The sequence below is a fragment of the Excalfactoria chinensis genome, chromosome 8, assembly GCF_039878825.1.
Source record: "Excalfactoria chinensis isolate bCotChi1 chromosome 8, bCotChi1.hap2, whole genome shotgun sequence".
Lineage (NCBI taxonomy): Eukaryota > Metazoa > Chordata > Aves > Galliformes > Phasianidae > Excalfactoria > Excalfactoria chinensis.
The window spans coordinates 6,032,194-6,049,221 of NC_092832.1; the positions used below are offsets into that span (position 1 = coordinate 6,032,194).

Consider the following 17,028-nt stretch of genomic DNA (forward strand, 5'->3'; position numbering starts at 1 on the left):
TCGCCATCTTGTCAGCAGTTGGCGGAGGCAGCGCCCGAGCCGGCAGCCCGCGCTTGTTGTGGCGCGGCCGTTCGTCCGCCTCGTAGGCCGCGTGCCGCCGGCCCCGCCGCTATGGCCAACAACAGCCCCGCCGTCGGCGCCGGGAACTGCCAGGGGCAGCAGGCGGCCCAGCACCAGCCCGGCGCGGTGCCGCCGGCCCAGCAGCAGCTGCAGAGCGGAGCCCCCAAGCCGGCGGCCTCGGGCAAGCAGGGCAACGTGCTGCCGCTGTGGGGGAACGAGAAGACCATGAACCTGAACCCGATGATCCTCACCAACATCCTCTCGTCGCCCTACTTCAAGGTGCAGCTCTACGAGCTCAAAACGTACCACGAAGTGGTGGACGAGATCTACTTCAAGGTGAGGCTGCGGGCCGCGGCCTGTGCTCGGCGGGGCGCTGCTGACGCTTGCCCCGAGCCGCCCGGGGCCGACGGCTCGGAGTGGGTGGGCGGGGACTGCGGCCTTTGCCGGCTGCCTGCTGCCTGCTGCCGGCTCCCCTGCCGCTGTCTAGTGGGGAGGGATAGCAGCGCATCTCTGATCGCTTCGGTGCGGATGTTTGAGATCTCTTGTCTTTCAGAAGAAACGTGCTTCCCGCTCGCTTTGGAATTAGTGAGTTGTGAGTTTGCTTTGAGATGGGCGGTTGGAGTCGGGGTAGAGGGCGTGAAATGGCCGTCCGAGGGCTGCGCTCAGGGCCGGAGGGTGGGGAGGGGACCGGCTCGGCGTGCCGCCCCTGAGGGCAAACGAGCAGCCCGTTTCAGACCAGGAGCTGCCGGGCCCGGTGTGGCCGCTTCAAAGGCACGGCCCTGGTGGTGGGAGGCTGTAAGAGGAGCTGCCGTGTGGCCCTTTCTCGGTTAGAGATTGGCGTTTCCTCACCAGTCTTCTTCCCAGTCCAAAACAAGCCCATTATAGTACTGCTCCTAGTAGCCCTAGGTTGGATTTGTTGGGAAGAGACCTCTTATCAGTGCGCCCACGGGTCGGTCCTTGTTTTCTTAGCGGGACTGAGTCAGTTTAGTAGCACGGCTTCCATCAAGCCTTTCTCCCAGGTAGAGGTATGCATAATTAATGCTCATCAGCACAGCTTCGTGTTTTGTTCTGAGTGCCAGAGCACTGCTTAGGTAATTCGGGCTGCAGTTTTCAGCCAGCTGCATTTTGGAGATGATTGGGATATTTATCTGAGTTGGGACTGTGCGGTAACGTTACCGTGGCACTAAATGGATTATAGTATATCTCCAAAGGAAAAATAAGGTAGTCGGTTAAGCCCGGGGTGAGTCAAGTCACTATAACTGCACATAACTCCATAGAAGCATTTTGAAAGGTTTGGCGTTGTTTGCCCATACTTACAGGGGTTGTATGTTTTTCCTCTGTATGGTGATGCTTTTCTGCTTGACCTGTGGCACTGTGAGCAGACTTGAGATTCCTTCCAGTACGCGGAGTAACAATCTGTTCAGCACTCACTGCGTGAAAGGAAAATCATGTTCTATCAGAACAGAAGGCAGCGAAGTTTATTGTTGCTAAGGAAGTCAAGAACTGACAAACCGAAGGATATTTGGAGTAAATTGGAGAGCATAATGCATCTCTTACATGGGCCTGTTCAGATGCAGTCAGAAAAACAGCTGATGTGATGAATCTTTGTTAGAGTTCAGCTGCAGTAGTTCAGCTAGCTCTGTGTTAGTGTTCCATTCTTTAAGTGGCTTCATCTTGGAGAGGAGCGTTGACATATAATTAAATGTCAACATATTAATCCAGTATAGAGTTTGTCTATTGAGCTTGACGGTTATTTTTACTTAAAAATAAATGCTGAAGGGAAAACTCAGCTCTTTACTTAGGTGTAATAGATATGAAGAAGATGTTCTGATGGTGAAGGTACTTGAGTGATATTTAGAACTCAATTCTGTTCATATTTTAAGGTTCCTGACTAATGTTGAGTAATTGCTGACCTTTTACTCTTCTCTTTTTGAATGAGTGCAATTTCTACCTTACGCTTTCATGTGGATTTGTTTTGGGAATGTGATTAAGTAGCTCATGACAGAAATTCAGCCTTGGTGTCTCGGGGAGACTGTTCTGATTGAACACAGGCAGCTAACAGCAGGGTCTGCTGAATGTACAGGTTCTCTGTAGGTATTTAAATTCAGTCACAAGTAGTTTAAGTCCCTATTTGTTGTAGTTCTGTACCTGCAAAGAAGGTGATTTCCTCTTTCTTCCTTTTTGATTTTATGTCCTTCTGTGTGTCCTCAACTTCATTTACTTCCAGACAAGAGAAGCACACGCTGTAGTCTTTGTTGGATCAAAACTAAGTATACTTTTCTGCAATAAGTTTTACTTCTGGGGCTTTTGTTGTTCTCTGGGGGAAAAAACAGCATGTTTAGATTGAAAATGAAAAGCTACCATTGTGATAACGTCGTACTCGATCCTTTAACTAAAGTCCTTCTATCTCCTGTTAGAGGCATCAACAAATGTGTGTAGGAAATGTCATTAATGAACCCAGATGTTACTCCTCTGAATGTCACATGCAGCGTGGGCAGTTTGTGACTCTTCTTGTCCTACACAGGGAACGATGTTAACAACATTTGTACACTCATCTCAAAGTGCATCTCAAAAGTTTAACTCTTTATTACTTAGGAACCATCTTAAGAACATCATTGCAGTTTACAGGGAAAATAACACCGGCTTTTGAAGTGTTTGTAGCATCAAACATAAGATGCTTCCTTGGGTTTTTTGTTTGCTTTTAACTCTGCGATTTTGGGTATAATTTCTTAATGTAATTTAAAACACCAAATGCTTTGTTTTAATGACAAAGCAGGCTTGGTCTTGAGTTTATGATAAGCTGTTCAAGACTGATGTAGGTAATCTGTTGTTTAAATCAAATTTGTATGCGTAGCTAAACATTATGGATGTTTATAATTGTTCTTCTTTTCTTTGTTTCTCTCTTCCCCTCCCGTTCAGGTTACGCATGTTGAACCATGGGAAAAAGGGAGCAGAAAAACAGCAGGCCAGACAGGAATGTGTGGAGGGGTAAGTAGAAGTACGTGCTGCCTTACGTTTTTCTGTTTCTGATAGAACAAAGTTCCCAAGAGTAGCTCAGATTTGCTCGTATGCTGGCTCAGTAATTACATGTACAAGTATTTATTACAAAGAGTTGATATATTCCCCTTGCTTCCAAAGGAGATGAATCTGTGGAGGCAAGTAGCATTCCTTTTTTCACATGGTCCTGTTACTAGATTTAGAGTTAGCCTGTATTAGTTACGGTGTTTGTTTGCTTATTTATTTGTTTTTGTTAACTTCCTGTTTGTCACCTGGCGTTTTTTTCTTTAAAAGGTACGTGGTGTTGGAACTGGAGGAATTGTGTCCACTGCCTTTTGTCTGCTCTATAAACTATTTACACTGAAGCTCACCCGTAAGCAAGTGATGGGCCTTATTACACATACAGACTCTCCGTATATTAGAGCTCTTGGATTTATGTATATTAGGTAAGTGTTAATACAACCAGCTAATGGCTCACGTGACACGCAGAATGGTCTATTAAAGTTTTTCTGTTCTTTTTGTACTTAAAGGTACACACAGCCACCTACAGATCTATGGGACTGGTTTGAATCCTTCCTTGATGATGAAGAGGTATGTCGGCGAGGGTAATAATTTATTTTCTTTTGTTTCTTTCCATGTTACTCCTTCAGAATTTAAGGCTGTTTAATGAGATTTTCTGCGGTTTGATGCTGCAAGTTTTTATTCTTCTAATTTCATTTATTAGTGCAGGAAGCAAATCTGAGCTGGGAGTTGGATTGTTTTCCTTAGATTTCAAAGGTCTAATGACATTTTCAATTGATTACTGTGTTATTTTGTAATAAAAAAACTTGTAACATCATGCAAAACAAGTTGATTAAATCAGACTGTGGACAGTAGGCTTTATGAGCGTGGGTTCTGTAGAGTTTTATTTCTATTTTTTTTTAAGAAAAAATTAGATTTAAGCTCTAGTACATGCTGAGAGTGTTGATTTTGCCTTAAGCAAACGTTACTAGGATGGGGGAGTTGGTACTCATGTGGTTTGGGAAGTACGTAGTAGAAAGCAATGTTAACCTAAAAAAGAAATACCAATATATATGAAATATAAAGACAATTTGTCTTGGGAGGAGAAACAGCTGGATTTCTGCACTAAGTGGAGTTACTAATACTTTGGCTCATTAGACAATGAAAAGCTTTATGAGGTGCTGACGTGGGAATGTCATTAAAGCGGATGCTTTACTGTGCAGTAAGATAGGAGAATGTCTTAGTTCCTACTTACTGTCTGGAGAAATGGAGTAGGAACCTGTCGATGGGGTTTTTAGGTACATCAAGTTGAATGTCGAGTCTGTTACATAGTGTTGTGTCTTGTATTCGTGGAGCAGATTGTAAATTGCTTCCTGGGTTTAAGAATTGTACAGGAAAAACAGTGTGACAGTTGTCGACTTCTTCATGAAAATTCAGTTGATGTCCAGATACCCGTATTATACCTATAACTGTGATGCAGTGCCTCTTCAAGTAGTTTTCTTTCATGCCAAGTATGAAAAGCACAATGCAAAGGAAAGATATTTCAGGTACACTTGTGCTGTTGTATATTTTTAACAGAAAACAAATTTAAATCTTGACTGCATGGCTGTGATATCCTCATTCTCCCCTAGATGGTGCTGCTATCTAATACAAACTCTGCATTGTAACTTAAGAGGAAAATTGGGGCAGCATTGTTTTCAGGGTCCTACGAGTAGCTTGATTCCCAGGACAGTAAACAAATCACAAACAGGATTCATTATGCAGATGTGCATTATTCCAAGTACCTATTTTAGTTCATACGTTTTAGTCCTTGCAGTTCTTGGTTATCAGCATTTGTTCATTGTTATTTAAAATGCTCCAATAGATCTTTGGAATTAGTGTTTGATTCCCAGCTCCTGTCAGTAGCATTGTGTTACATAGGAAAAACTGCCTGGGGCTGTTGTTCTGAAGTTGCTTAGCCCTGGTCAGACTCATTGGATGAAGCAAATTTGTCTGTAAATTTAAACCTACAGGATTTTTTCCTCTAGTTCTAAAACGTGTGGAAGCACTTCGTCTTTTGACATGCTGCTGTGAAAATCCAAGACTTCTCGGGATACGCAGCTACTTTTCCTAATGTTTCTTACGTTTATTTTGTTGAACTGTACGTACTCTCCAGTTGCTACGTTTAACTCATTTTTTTCTTCTTTAGATCTCTGCAGCGATTATATTTGGAAATACTGTATATCTGAACACTTAAATGTGTGTGAGTGCAAGCAGTTTTACATTTAGATTTTCTCTTCCTGTTTAGATAACAAATCTCACTTTCCTTGTGTGCTTGCACTATAGGTTTGGGACTGACAATAGCTGACTAACATGTCCTGAGCTGTGAGAGGGCATAGCAAGAAGGCCTTCATGCGGTAATGACCCTTTTCAGAGACAATGGTCATCATGGATTATGCGTTTCCAATTATTTGTTCATTTATTTATTTTTTTACATATTTCTAAATTAGAAACCTCACTGCTTCATGGCAGTTGGTTTGCTATTGCTTCCAATATTGTTAGGATGCCATTTTCTGCTACAGATTTTTCTATGATCATTTTTAGATAGGCAATGATATAGTTCTTAAATGATTTAGGCCACAGGGTTGGGTATTACACAGTTATGCATCCAGAAAATGAAGTATAAAATGTCATTTCAGAGAACTTCTCAACTTAGTGACATTTATATAAAATGCAAGATCGTACTGTATAACTGGACTGTGTAAGGGGATTTTGTGTTAATCTCTGCATTGACAGTCCCTTAGCATCCAGATGGTGCAGGATTAATGTGTTCCTGCATGCATATATACTAAGTCCCACTCCCTATTTGTAACATACTGCCGCATCCAAAGGGTGTGGAGCTAGACTTTTTCTAAGGAAATATATTAGAATAAAAACAAGTAAACTTAAGTAATCACGAGACTTCAAGAGGGCAGTAATGTAGCAGCATTTTTTTCTTAAATCATTAAAGAGTATTTTTGACCATCAGGATATTTTCTGTTTGTATTTTATAGGACTTGGATGTGAAGGCAGGTGGAGGCTGTGTCATGACCATTGGGGAGATGCTTCGTTCCTTCCTCACTAAGCTTGAATGGTTTTCCACGTTGTTTCCGAGAATTCCTGTGCCAGTCCAGAAGACTATTGACCAGCAAATTAAAAGCAGACCCAGAAAGATTAAGAAGGATGGCAAGGAGGGAATGGAAGAAATAGACCGGCATCCAGAACGTAGACGTTCAAGGTTGTTTGCATGTTACTTTGTAAATAAACGTTGAAAGTTCAGTATTGAGTGACTTCCTATGAAGAACTAGGTCATCTTTCAGTAAGATGGCTTTTAAGGCAATTAGTTTATGGATATTAATGGATAAAATATGACAGTACTGCTATCTTGTAGGCTACCTGGTGTTTAAGATGAAATACAGGCTGTGTATGTAAAGCGTACGTTGGAGAGTAGATAAGTTCCCTTTACTTGGAAAACTGTTGTTTCATATTGAATACCCTTTATTTTAAAAGGTCTCCAAGACGATCCATCAGTCCCAGGAGGTCTCCCAGGAGATCCAGAAGCAGAAGCCATCATCGGGATGCCCATGGGTCATCTAGTTTTGATAGAGAACTCGAAAGAGAAAGGGAACGTCAGAGATTGGAACGTGAAGCTAAAGAGAGAGAAAAAGAGAGGCGTAGGTCTCGAAGTACCGATCGTGCACTAGAAAGGAGACGAAGCAGAAGCAGGGAACGATATAGAAGCCGTAGTCGAAGTCGTGACAGGAAAGGAGACAGAAGAGATAGGGATAGGGAGCGAGAGAAAGAAAATGAACGCAGCCGAAAAAAAGAGAGGGATTATGATAAGGATAGAGGTAGTGAGAGAGAAAAAGATAGCGATCGATCTAGAGAAAGATCGAAAGAAAGGAAAAGTAAGGGTGATACAGAAGAGAGAAGACACAAGGATGACAAAGATGACAAGAAACACCGGGATGATAAGAGGGATTCCAAAAAGGAGAGAAAACATAGCAGAAGTCGAAGCCGTGACAGAAAGCATAGAAGCAGAAGCCGAAGTAAGAATACAGGTAAGCGCAGCAGAAGCAGGAGCAAAGAGAAATCTAGTAAGCATAAAAGTGAAAGTAAAGAGAAATCAAATAAACGAAGTAGAAGCAGAAGCAGAGGAAGAACAGATAGTGTTGAGAAGTCAAGAAAACGAGACCACAGTCCCAGTAAAGAAAGATCTAGAAAGCGTAGTAGAAGCAAAGAACGTTCCCACAAACATGATCACAGCGATAGCAAGGACCATTCAGACAAACACGATCGTCGAAGGAGCCAAAGTACAGAGCGAGAGAGCCAGGAAAAGCAACAGAAAAACAAAGATGAGACTGTGTGAACTCTTTAAGAAGTGGATCACATTGAATCCTATAAATGTTTGATTAAATCCTGCTTATTTTTTCTTAAAGTTGAGATTGTGCAGTAGTTGATGAGCATTCTTCTCCAACCTCCCTCTAGGCTGCAGATTGTCTTTTCCTGTTCTGGGTAGGGAAGTGCCTTTGTAAACCCATTCAATACATTGACGGTTTCAAACCCATTTGCTTAGTTTAATTCGTAATCCAGAGATTGTTGCATTTTTATTGTTCAGATGTTTCTGAAATGTACAGTCTGTACATATGTCCTGAAAATGTTTTAATTCCTTTGGCATGGTTGCCACGTTGGTTGAATTTGTATGAGGCAATAAACTGCCACTAATTCTACTTTGATTTTGTAGACGTGGAATTATGGTTTGTATTATCCTGAAGGTAGCGTGGCTGTGCTTTACGTAATAGCATGGCTTCTTAGGGATGGACCTTGAGTGTGTATAATAGCCGAGTTATTTATGTGCATACAGTGTACACGGAGGGCTGCAGATTTAGAATAACAATGATGTCCGCTGTACCTGCTGTTTTCAAAAACTTAAAATGTTTCTTGTTGATTACCACTGGTGTCAGGTTGGGAGTGGAATTCTGAGGAGACAGTAGTTTAGATGATAAGCTGTAGTTCTCTTGGCTTTTTTTTAGTACAAAATTCCTTAGAAAGGCTACCTCAGGCAGACACTGTAAAGGTTGATGAGCGAGTACTGTAGCCATCTATGCATTTTGTTTGGGAGAAAAAATATGTAAGCTTCCGATTTTGTTAAACACAGTTTATCAGTTTATGGCATTTTTTATGTTAGTCAGCAGCTGCACTCTGTAATTTATGATAATCCTGAGCTAATGAAGGCATTTCACATGGGAAGAGGGAGGTAGGAAGAAGAAAATCATTTCAGATTCAGTTTCAAGCTTCCAAAGCATTTTTATAAGTGTAAACATTTAAAATAACAATTACCTGATAGTGTCCTTTTTTTAAGTCATATTTTCTACAGATAGTAAGATTGCAGTTTGTGCTGAACATTTCATCTGGCAGATTTTTCTTTTTAAACTGGTTATTAGAAGCAAAAACCAAAATGCGTTATAGGAAAAAAATCGTGTCATTAAAGTCCGAGTCTATTTGATAGAATATTCTGACTTGTATTCTAAGTGAGAAGAACCATCTGGAATAAACTCTCAATTAATTCCTTTGTATTGGGTCTCAGCTTTTCCCTGCATGTTTATTGCCACTTGAAAAGTGTTTGTGTTCCTCGGTCTTTAATTTTAAAACAAAGCGACACTTTGAACAAATTAGGGATTTTATGTAGCACTGGATAATATTTTATGTGATTGTGTTGGCTGAAAAAGTAACTGCAGTGGAGTATGAGGAGATGTTCTGCCTTTTCCAAAAACCAAGGAGTTAACATTAGTGATAAGTGGTAGCTCGGCAACAAAGCAAAAAATAAATCCAGAGGATGCTGAGTTCATGCTTTAGCTCTCCAAGGAACAAAGTAGGATACACGCACTTTATATCAAATAGGTGTAACACACAAGTCTCTTTTGAGTGCACCTAAACTGCTCTTTGTTGTTAAATCTAACTTTTTAATTTCAGCCTTTACTGTTTTGGTATGTGTGAGGTCTGGAACACAGCTACTGATTAGTAACTGTTCTGGAGCAATTTTCAGAACTGACTGCTTGAGATGACCAGAATCTCTTATGTTCAGCTGTATTTTAAGTAATCTCAGCAGTTGAGGCTGAAATTCAATGTCCTATATTATATCTCCAGCTTCCCTATTCCCAGTCCACAAGCAGCTAAGACTGTTGCAATTAAGCGTAGATCATCTTACCAGCTTCAGGGAAAGGGTGTTTAGGGAGAACAATGTTAACAATGTCGGTAATGTCCAGGATAGCTGAAGGAAAGCAGTGAAGTGGAAGTGATCGACCTTGGGGGGGGAAAGGGAGAGGGGCAGAAGAAAAAAGGCTAGCAGTGACTTCATCATCCTGAGACAAGGACAACGAATTGCCCAGAAAGCTAGTACTTTGAGGGACAGAGAAGGAGTTCTCTTAGACAGGAAAATGAAGTAAATGAGCAATGGAGAGTATCTGGATCTGTTTGTTTTGCTTCTGGCAGTAAGTAATAAAATTTTATGAGAAATTACACAAGGGAGTGAAGGATGGGTTTCTGAATGAGGGAATCAATCAGCGTTGATAAAAGGAATAGAAAACATGAGGTAAATATGTGGGACCTTAACAGATCAGTTGTTTGGTGGAACTGATGAAGCTTATTACTTTAATTCAAAAAATTTTAGCAGAAGAAAAAGCCTGATTAGGACACTGCAGTTCTAATTATGACTTGATAACTTACCTCCCTATCCGATCCAGGATTTCCATCTAGGCGTGTTCTGCGCTGCTCTTTCCTCTGTAAATCACTGTAACAATCCAGAAATTAAGATGATTTCAGTTATGGATAATCAACTATCTGGTGAAACGCGTTCAATGTTGTTTCCAGCATTTTATATAGAGAAATGGAGCACAAAACTATGCTGTCGAAACCCTTGTGAAATGAAGTAGAATGGATTGAAGTAAGGCACATTTAGAGCAGTGACCCTGTTAAATTATAACTGAATATGGCTGGGCTATAAAAGATAAGTCTGCCTTTTATTATGTACTACTAGACAAACAGTAAATGTCATGTGACAGTGTGGAATGGCATGATGGTACACAGGTAACAATGGCTTTTAACTATTCATTGTAAGATGAGGTGTGAGATGAACCTGCGTAACACTAAGCTCTGACTGTCAAATATCTTATTTGCAACATGGCTTTACACAGTGCTAACATTACGTGTTCTCTGAACGTGACGATTGGAATGAATGTACTGTGTTCTTACCCATTCCAACAGAGCTTCCAGAACAGGTTACTGAAATGACATGAAACAGGAGTATGAGTGTTACGTTTTAGGTTGTAGGCTGTTGAATGTAGTCCATGTTAAACAATGGACTACAATTGCATCACAATATGGTTTGACAGTGGATTAAATGTATGCCCTCAGAAAGGAAATGCAAGGAAATGAATTACTAGTACTTCATAATAGCCACTGCCCGCTTGGGATCTGTTTATAGAAGTTTGTCTTTTTAAATTAACAAATTGATTTTAAAACCTCATTTATTTGCTTATGTTTTATAGCCTCCGCTCTTCCAATGGAAAACTAACTTCTCTCTATTCACTAGATTCACCAGTTAAGTGTTAGTGCTGCATACGCAAGATCTGCACTAAGAAAAAGCAACTTTTCTGTGCTTAATCTCAAAATGCTTCTGTGAAGCTCATCACAAATACTGCACAATAGCATCCACAGAAGTTACTCTGGAGTCAGGACTACGATAGGAAAGTACTGCTGCATGCTGCCCTTACTCAAATAACTTGATTACGCGTTAACTATACAGTGTGCATGGGGGGAAAAAAAAAAGTGTTCAAAGAAATTTTAAGATTTACCTGAATATATTTTTTTAGGACAAAATGTGAGCTTCAGCCTCTGATCCGTAGCTGGAGATACTACCACTGTGTAGACGTCACCACAAGGTATCTCAGTAATATCACAGTAACTTACACCTGAGCTAGATGTACAGGTGAAATTGCCTTTTGAGCCACGTAAATCAGTAATGTAGCTTATTGTTTCTTCAGAAGCTCGCCAGTATACCCGGATACCATTAGTGCCAAGTCTATATAGCTGCACTCCAGAAGGGCAGCAGGCACCTAGCAGAATAAGAAATGCATTAGTAAGGATATCTGTAAACTACAGTATGTTATAAATTCCTATAGTGCATTTTTGACTATGTGATATGATAACCATCACGTTAAATGCCAGCATTTCCTTGAGAGATTATCATTTAACAGAAAGCCAGAATAATTACTGAGCTGCTCTAGGAAAGAAAATGCTCTCTCAGACTCAAGTGACAGAGCTGGACTTTAACTACTGCTTTATATTATTGAAATACTGTTTCTCTCCTGTTGTTATGGAGAAATTTTCTACCTAGAAAGCTTTATATCTTTCTGTGGATCCTAATTAAATTCTTGTTTCTGGAGTATTATTATTAAAGCTTCCTTATAAGTTGTAAGAACAGGGTTTAAATGATATGTGAAATTAATTCTATGTGCTTTTATTTGAAAGAGGGTACTTGCAACTTTATGGAGTTTCAGTTACGTTACTTGCATTAGAAGAACACTGTTCAATTAAGCAGTATGTTAAGTCATTTTCTTCTCAGTCACATTTATTGTTTACGTACTGGAAGAATATCCTTGATATGTGCAATGGGATGTCAGACCAGTTTCACTGATGGCTTTCAGAGATACCGTGTAGTTGGTGCCACATGTGATGCATCCCAGGAGACAGTAGTTTTGAAGAGTGCGGCATTTTGCCTGTCCCTTTGGAGACTCCAATGTTGTTGCATATGTCTGTGCACCGACTCCAACAGACCAGCTGATATTTGTTACAGACTGTGTCACCTGAGTTACGGTCAGGTCATTAGGGCAACAAGGAGCTTAAAAATAAAAGAGAATTCTTTTTTTTTTCACCTGGAAAACAAAGCACTTTGAAGGATTGCAACTAGAGCAGTACATGATGCTGGGCAATGACAACGAGCATACTTTTCAGGCAAACCTTAGCATGGGGAAGATGATTCTGGCTACATGTCTAGGGTCCAATTAAGTAGGGTCCACCTGTACCTGTTAAGTCGTGCAACTGTCAAGGTCTGCCTATGTTCAAATGTTTTTTTCCTCTACAAAACAAAGTGACTGTTAAAAACTGAACTGCCTGTTTAAAATTGATCCTGGTCTATGTTAATCCCAGAACTGTGCTTTGGAGTCATCTGGGTGAAAAATACAGGATGAAGTTCTGCTAACAAGTTAACAGCAGGAAGTAAGGTAGGAAGTGCTTTAATTTTCTCTTGAGCCTGTTTAGTTTGGTGATATGGGCATAATCTCGTTGCTTCTCTTGGTAATATTAAAAGTCAAAACACTGACAAGGGAGTTACTATATTTGTCAGCTGTGACGTAACGTAACTGCCTGCACTAAGGCTTCCTGGATTGAGGCAAATGCCAAGTGATCCTTCTCTCACACACACAGATAAATATGTATTTTAAGCAGAATGTAGAAACTATAATTGGCACAACTGGTAATTTTCATACATATCCACACATTTATAAACATAGGTAGAGATATTATAATGTCATTATATGAAGTATTTTATGTCAAATACAATTCTCACATACCAGTCTCTAAAGGGACGCTGAAGCTTGGTAAGCTCTGTCCAGCTGGTGATTGTGCTATAACACTAACTGAGAAAGCAGATCCACAGGGAAGATGAAGTAGAGTGCATGAGTTTCTAGAGCTTGTACAGTGCCAAAGTCCAGCCTCTCCTCGGGCAGTTACAATATATGTAGCTTCCTCGTTGTTAGATTGCCAGTGCACGCTGATCACAGAATGAGCCTCCTTGGAAATACTTCTAATTTCAGGACTGCAGGGAGCTGAAAGTTGTTTAACAGATTGTTTATACATACTGTAACAGTTACACAAAAACTAACTTCCAGTTACAACTAACAAACTCCTTTGGAAAAATATGTAATCCTTACATGGTAACACCTACTGTGGATTTAGCATTCATGACAGAAATGATAACATAGTATTTTGCATACATAACAGCAGTGCGTTATAAATGTGTTTTTCGAAAGCTCGGAGCCTTCAGTGGCTTTTGGTCCAAATCTTTTTTTAGGTCCCTCATCACATTTTTACACAGTTGGAGCAGCCTTCTATTTTCACTTTTGTCAGTTACAGTAACTTAGCCCTCTGTTAAACTTAGCCCTCTGTTAATGCTTCTCATCCATTGATCACCGCAGTCTGATTGTTTCTCCTACTAAAGGAAGGTAGGAATGCACATACCTGTTGCCACATACTTAGATGCACACGATGTGTTGCTGCCCCTGGCCTCGCTGAAGGAATAAACGGTGACGTTGTAGCGGGTGTTGCAGTGCAGAGCAGACAGGGTGCAGGCCGTGGCTGTGTCGTTGCACAGCACCGTCCCCCTCCAGGAGGCAGCCTTGGTCTCGTACATTTCGGCACCGCGGACGGGAGCCCAGCTCACCTCCACCGTGTCGCTGGACACCAGCACTGCGCGGAAGTTACTGGGGCAGCACGGAGCTGGAACAGGAAAGGCACAGAAAGAAATTCAGCCTGAGCAGAAAACTGTCATTTGCCTCTGTGCTTCATAGCTCAAATCGCCAAAGGTGTCTTACATTGCACAAACTGAGTGTCATTAATTCCAGACTTACTTCCTCAGTAATTCCCTTCAAAAAAGAGCCTCTTAATGTATATGTAATATGTAGTATTTTTGTGTACTTATATATACATAGAATTATGAATATGCTTGATTTAAAATTGCACAACAACTAGAAATTATCTAAATAATTCTTGAGGATATTCTTTGCAATTTCCCACTGAACTGATTATTTTGTCCCCGCATTAAGTAAAAATTGAATATTATTCTGTTAAAAGAATAAAAAGTACAGTCAGCTCTATCACAAATACAGGGAACAGATCCAAAAGGAATTTGCAAGAAGACGTTATTACTTACCAGTGGTGTAATTGAATACATCACCTAAAGGACTCTGCCCTGCCTTGTTATATGCAAAGACACTAATGAAATAAGTGTAACCGCAGTCTGACTGGAAATGGCACCGTGTGTGTGATGTGTTGCAGTATACTTCCAAGCCGTCATCGCTCTTCACAAAAACCACATAATAATGACCCAAATTTACACTAGACCACGATACCAACAGGTTTCCACTTTCATCCTCTTCAATTGATATATTTCCTGGTGCGCAAGGAACTGGGAAGAAAAAAATCAGAGAAAGCAATTGTAATCAGAATGTTTGTATTCAAGTTATGCTATAGGGGGAAAATAGGGAAAATCTGATACATGTAGAATTATTGTTCAAGAAAACATGAACTCACATGGTTTTACAGGTGATGTTACTTACATTTAGATGAAAAGTGAGTGTGACTTTTACAAAACAAAACGTGCTACCTTCATCACTTACATAAAAGAGATTTACTGAAGGAGATCCCATAAACAAAAGCAGAAGCACCAAACAGTATTTGAGAAGGAATTGGCACATTCAGTTTTCACAGATAATAGTCCTGGATGATGAATATTAGCTTAAGTAGCGCTTGGCATCTAAAAAACTTATGTGAAAACCTCTGATGTGGTGGTCTGAAACACACTGACTGTGTCTGAATAAAAAAAGCGCTTTGCTTAGGTTTCCTTTCTGATGGCATCCTGAAATTTTGCAGTAAGCTGAAAACTCCAGAGGCTCTGCTCAAATAACATCTTTCTTTTCTTTCTGGTTCAAAGAGTTCAGTGTGCTGCTGATTAGATTATACGTGGTCAAGCAGAAGCAATGTTGGCTGATAAGATCACAGACCACAGCTTGAAAGTATCTCTTACCAAAGGCTTTCATTCCATTAGAACTATTTCTGAGTTCCTCTTGAGTGATCTCTAACTCACAATGAGAGATCAAAATGAGGTAAGCAACACTAAATAAGTCAGGAATTAAGTTGTGTCTGTAAGCAAAAGCACATTTTGCTTACGTGGGCCATACATACAGATCAGAAAGCATTAATCGCTGACATGGTAGTAGCGTTAAGTAGCTGAGACTAGCAGCCTTTTGTGCTGACAAAGATGCTACCTGAAATGGTCTATGACCGCATCTTAATTCAGTCCTCTGGTGCCATTTCAGTTGCAAGCGGTTATTTGCTAATCTGCATTCTAAGTTAGAACTAAATCTAGCCTAGAAACAGTTCTCAGCCTACAGCCAGTCCTCACTGCTATTTCCTCACAGGTTTCTCCCAGTCTATTTGTGACAGATCTACCACAGTAGGATGTATCTACTATTCCTTAGATTAGTTTTACACTCAGAAAATTCACTTTAGAATATGTGCTGTTGGTAAGAGGAACAGGCAGACTTCTTGTTTCAGCCAAAAATGTATACGCCATTTCAAGTTTCTCACAGAGGTACTAGGAAAACTTAGGCTGTTATCCCCTAAGTACAAAGGTACATGGCAGACTTCATGCACACAGTTCGGAAGCAAAAACTATTTTGAGAACCAAGAATTTCAATGGCCTAGCATTTGAAATTAAAGAAATGTATGTTCAAATGCCATAAGCTATGTGATAATTGATTATTCACATACTAGTTTTTAAGCTCACTGCATCAGTAGGATTACTGGATCCAGCATCGTTATGTGCTGTGACAGAAACAGAGTATTCAGACCCGCACTGGAGCGATGGCACTATGCAGGAGGAGGAAGATGTGTTGCACTTCAGTTTCAAGAGTCCGCTGGAGGCTGTCACACTGTAAGTCAGAGCTCCTTCTGCTGGCAGCCAAGAAACAATAGCTCTTAAAGCTCCGCTACTGAAAGCTACTTGAACATCTGCTGGTGCCTTCGGACCTATGGTACATCAGTTTGGAACATTGGTAAATACAACTTCGCATATGGTCTACAGACACGATCATTTTCAGAACTTGCAATTGAAGTAATTTTTAACCCTCACCGCTTTTAAAGCTGTGGCATAATTTTCTAAATAACTTATTTTAGTTGCACTTTGACAAGACGCATTCTTTTCAAATTCCTTGCCTTATTTGAACATTTGTTGTTTACAGTAAGAAAAATCCTCACGTTATCTAAGCATGTGTAATCTTAACCAGGCCCAAAAAACTTTGCTGGCAGTTAATGGTATCTTTGCCTTGGTAACATTCATTAAATGTACACACACCATCTGAGTTTCCATGAAACAAAAGTCATACGATGAGACAATCTATCCAATGTATCTTAGAAAAACACAATGTAATCTTATGTACATAAATACTTCTTGGTATATCTCCCTTTAAAACGCTTACAAAGTTTCAGATAAGAAAATTTCTTACTTGTTCTTTGATTATATGTGAAATCATCTCCGGGAATACCATTGGCATTCCAGGCATATGCTTTTATAGTATAGAGAGTTCCTGGATCTAGATTTGAAAATATGAAGGAGGTGTTGGTGGTGTTCTGCTTCAGCATCCTGCCCAAACCGTCTGACCTCATCAGGGACACAGAGAATCCAACAGCCATATACACAGCTTTCCAGCTCACTGCAATGGAATCGCAGCTCGGGGAACTGACAGACAGAATTGGAGCAGACAAGACTGTTAAAAAAGAACAGCAATTAAGCTGTAAGTTTTTCAGTGATACTGTTTGGAGGCTCCAAATACCAGATGAGTACCCAGAATTTTACAATCATCACGTTTAAAAAACAAAACAAAACAAGAACCCCAGAAAGAAACAAATTAATGCAAGTTTGGCAGAACAAATCAGGAAACTGATCTGGCACTTCTGTTATATATCAGGTTTTGTAAAATAAATGTAATTCATGAAACTTATAAACAAACTGTGAAAGGTTGAGTGCGTAGAAGAATGCAAATCATTAAGACACTGCATTTCTCATCATCGAAGTTTTACATTATCTTATTATTTTGTTCTTTTAGCTGTATTTTTTTT

The 17,028-nt window shown here is 40.2% G+C and overlaps 2 protein-coding genes across 5 annotated transcripts in view; one reads left to right on the forward strand and one right to left on the reverse strand.

The window, feature by feature from the left end:
- Positions 1–8,656, forward strand: PRPF38B (pre-mRNA processing factor 38B). Its single transcript, XM_072343882.1, has 6 exons — positions 1–396; positions 2,980–3,048; positions 3,352–3,503; positions 3,588–3,648; positions 6,090–6,313; positions 6,586–8,656. The coding sequence occupies exons 1-6, from the start codon at positions 112–114 to the stop codon at positions 7,442–7,444; spliced, it is 1,650 nt and encodes a 549-aa protein (XP_072199983.1). The 5' UTR covers positions 1–111; the 3' UTR covers positions 7,445–8,656.
- The window catches only part of FNDC7 (fibronectin type III domain containing 7), a 13,963-nt gene continuing 2,941 nt past the window's right edge, over positions 6,007–17,028 (reverse strand). The window contains exons 5-14 of one of the 4 annotated variants that reach the window (XM_072343876.1): positions 16,416–16,676; positions 15,682–15,939; positions 14,063–14,317; positions 13,372–13,629; positions 12,705–12,959; positions 11,720–11,974; positions 10,929–11,189; positions 10,327–10,356; positions 9,802–9,865; positions 6,007–6,685 (exon numbers count right to left, since the gene is read on the reverse strand). In XM_072343876.1, the coding sequence (XP_072199977.1) occupies positions 9,828–9,865; positions 10,327–10,356; positions 10,929–11,189; positions 11,720–11,974; positions 12,705–12,959; positions 13,372–13,629; positions 14,063–14,317; positions 15,682–15,939; positions 16,416–16,676 (1,871 nt within the window). In that variant the 3' untranslated portion in view covers positions 6,007–6,685; positions 9,802–9,827. Of the gene's footprint in view, positions 6,686–9,272; positions 9,380–9,801; positions 9,866–10,326; positions 10,357–10,928; positions 11,190–11,719; positions 11,975–12,704; positions 12,960–13,371; positions 13,630–14,062; positions 14,318–15,681; positions 15,940–16,415; positions 16,677–17,028 lie in introns of those variants that run through there. The other 3 variants (XM_072343878.1, XM_072343877.1, XM_072343879.1) reach the window with 3 other exon arrangements.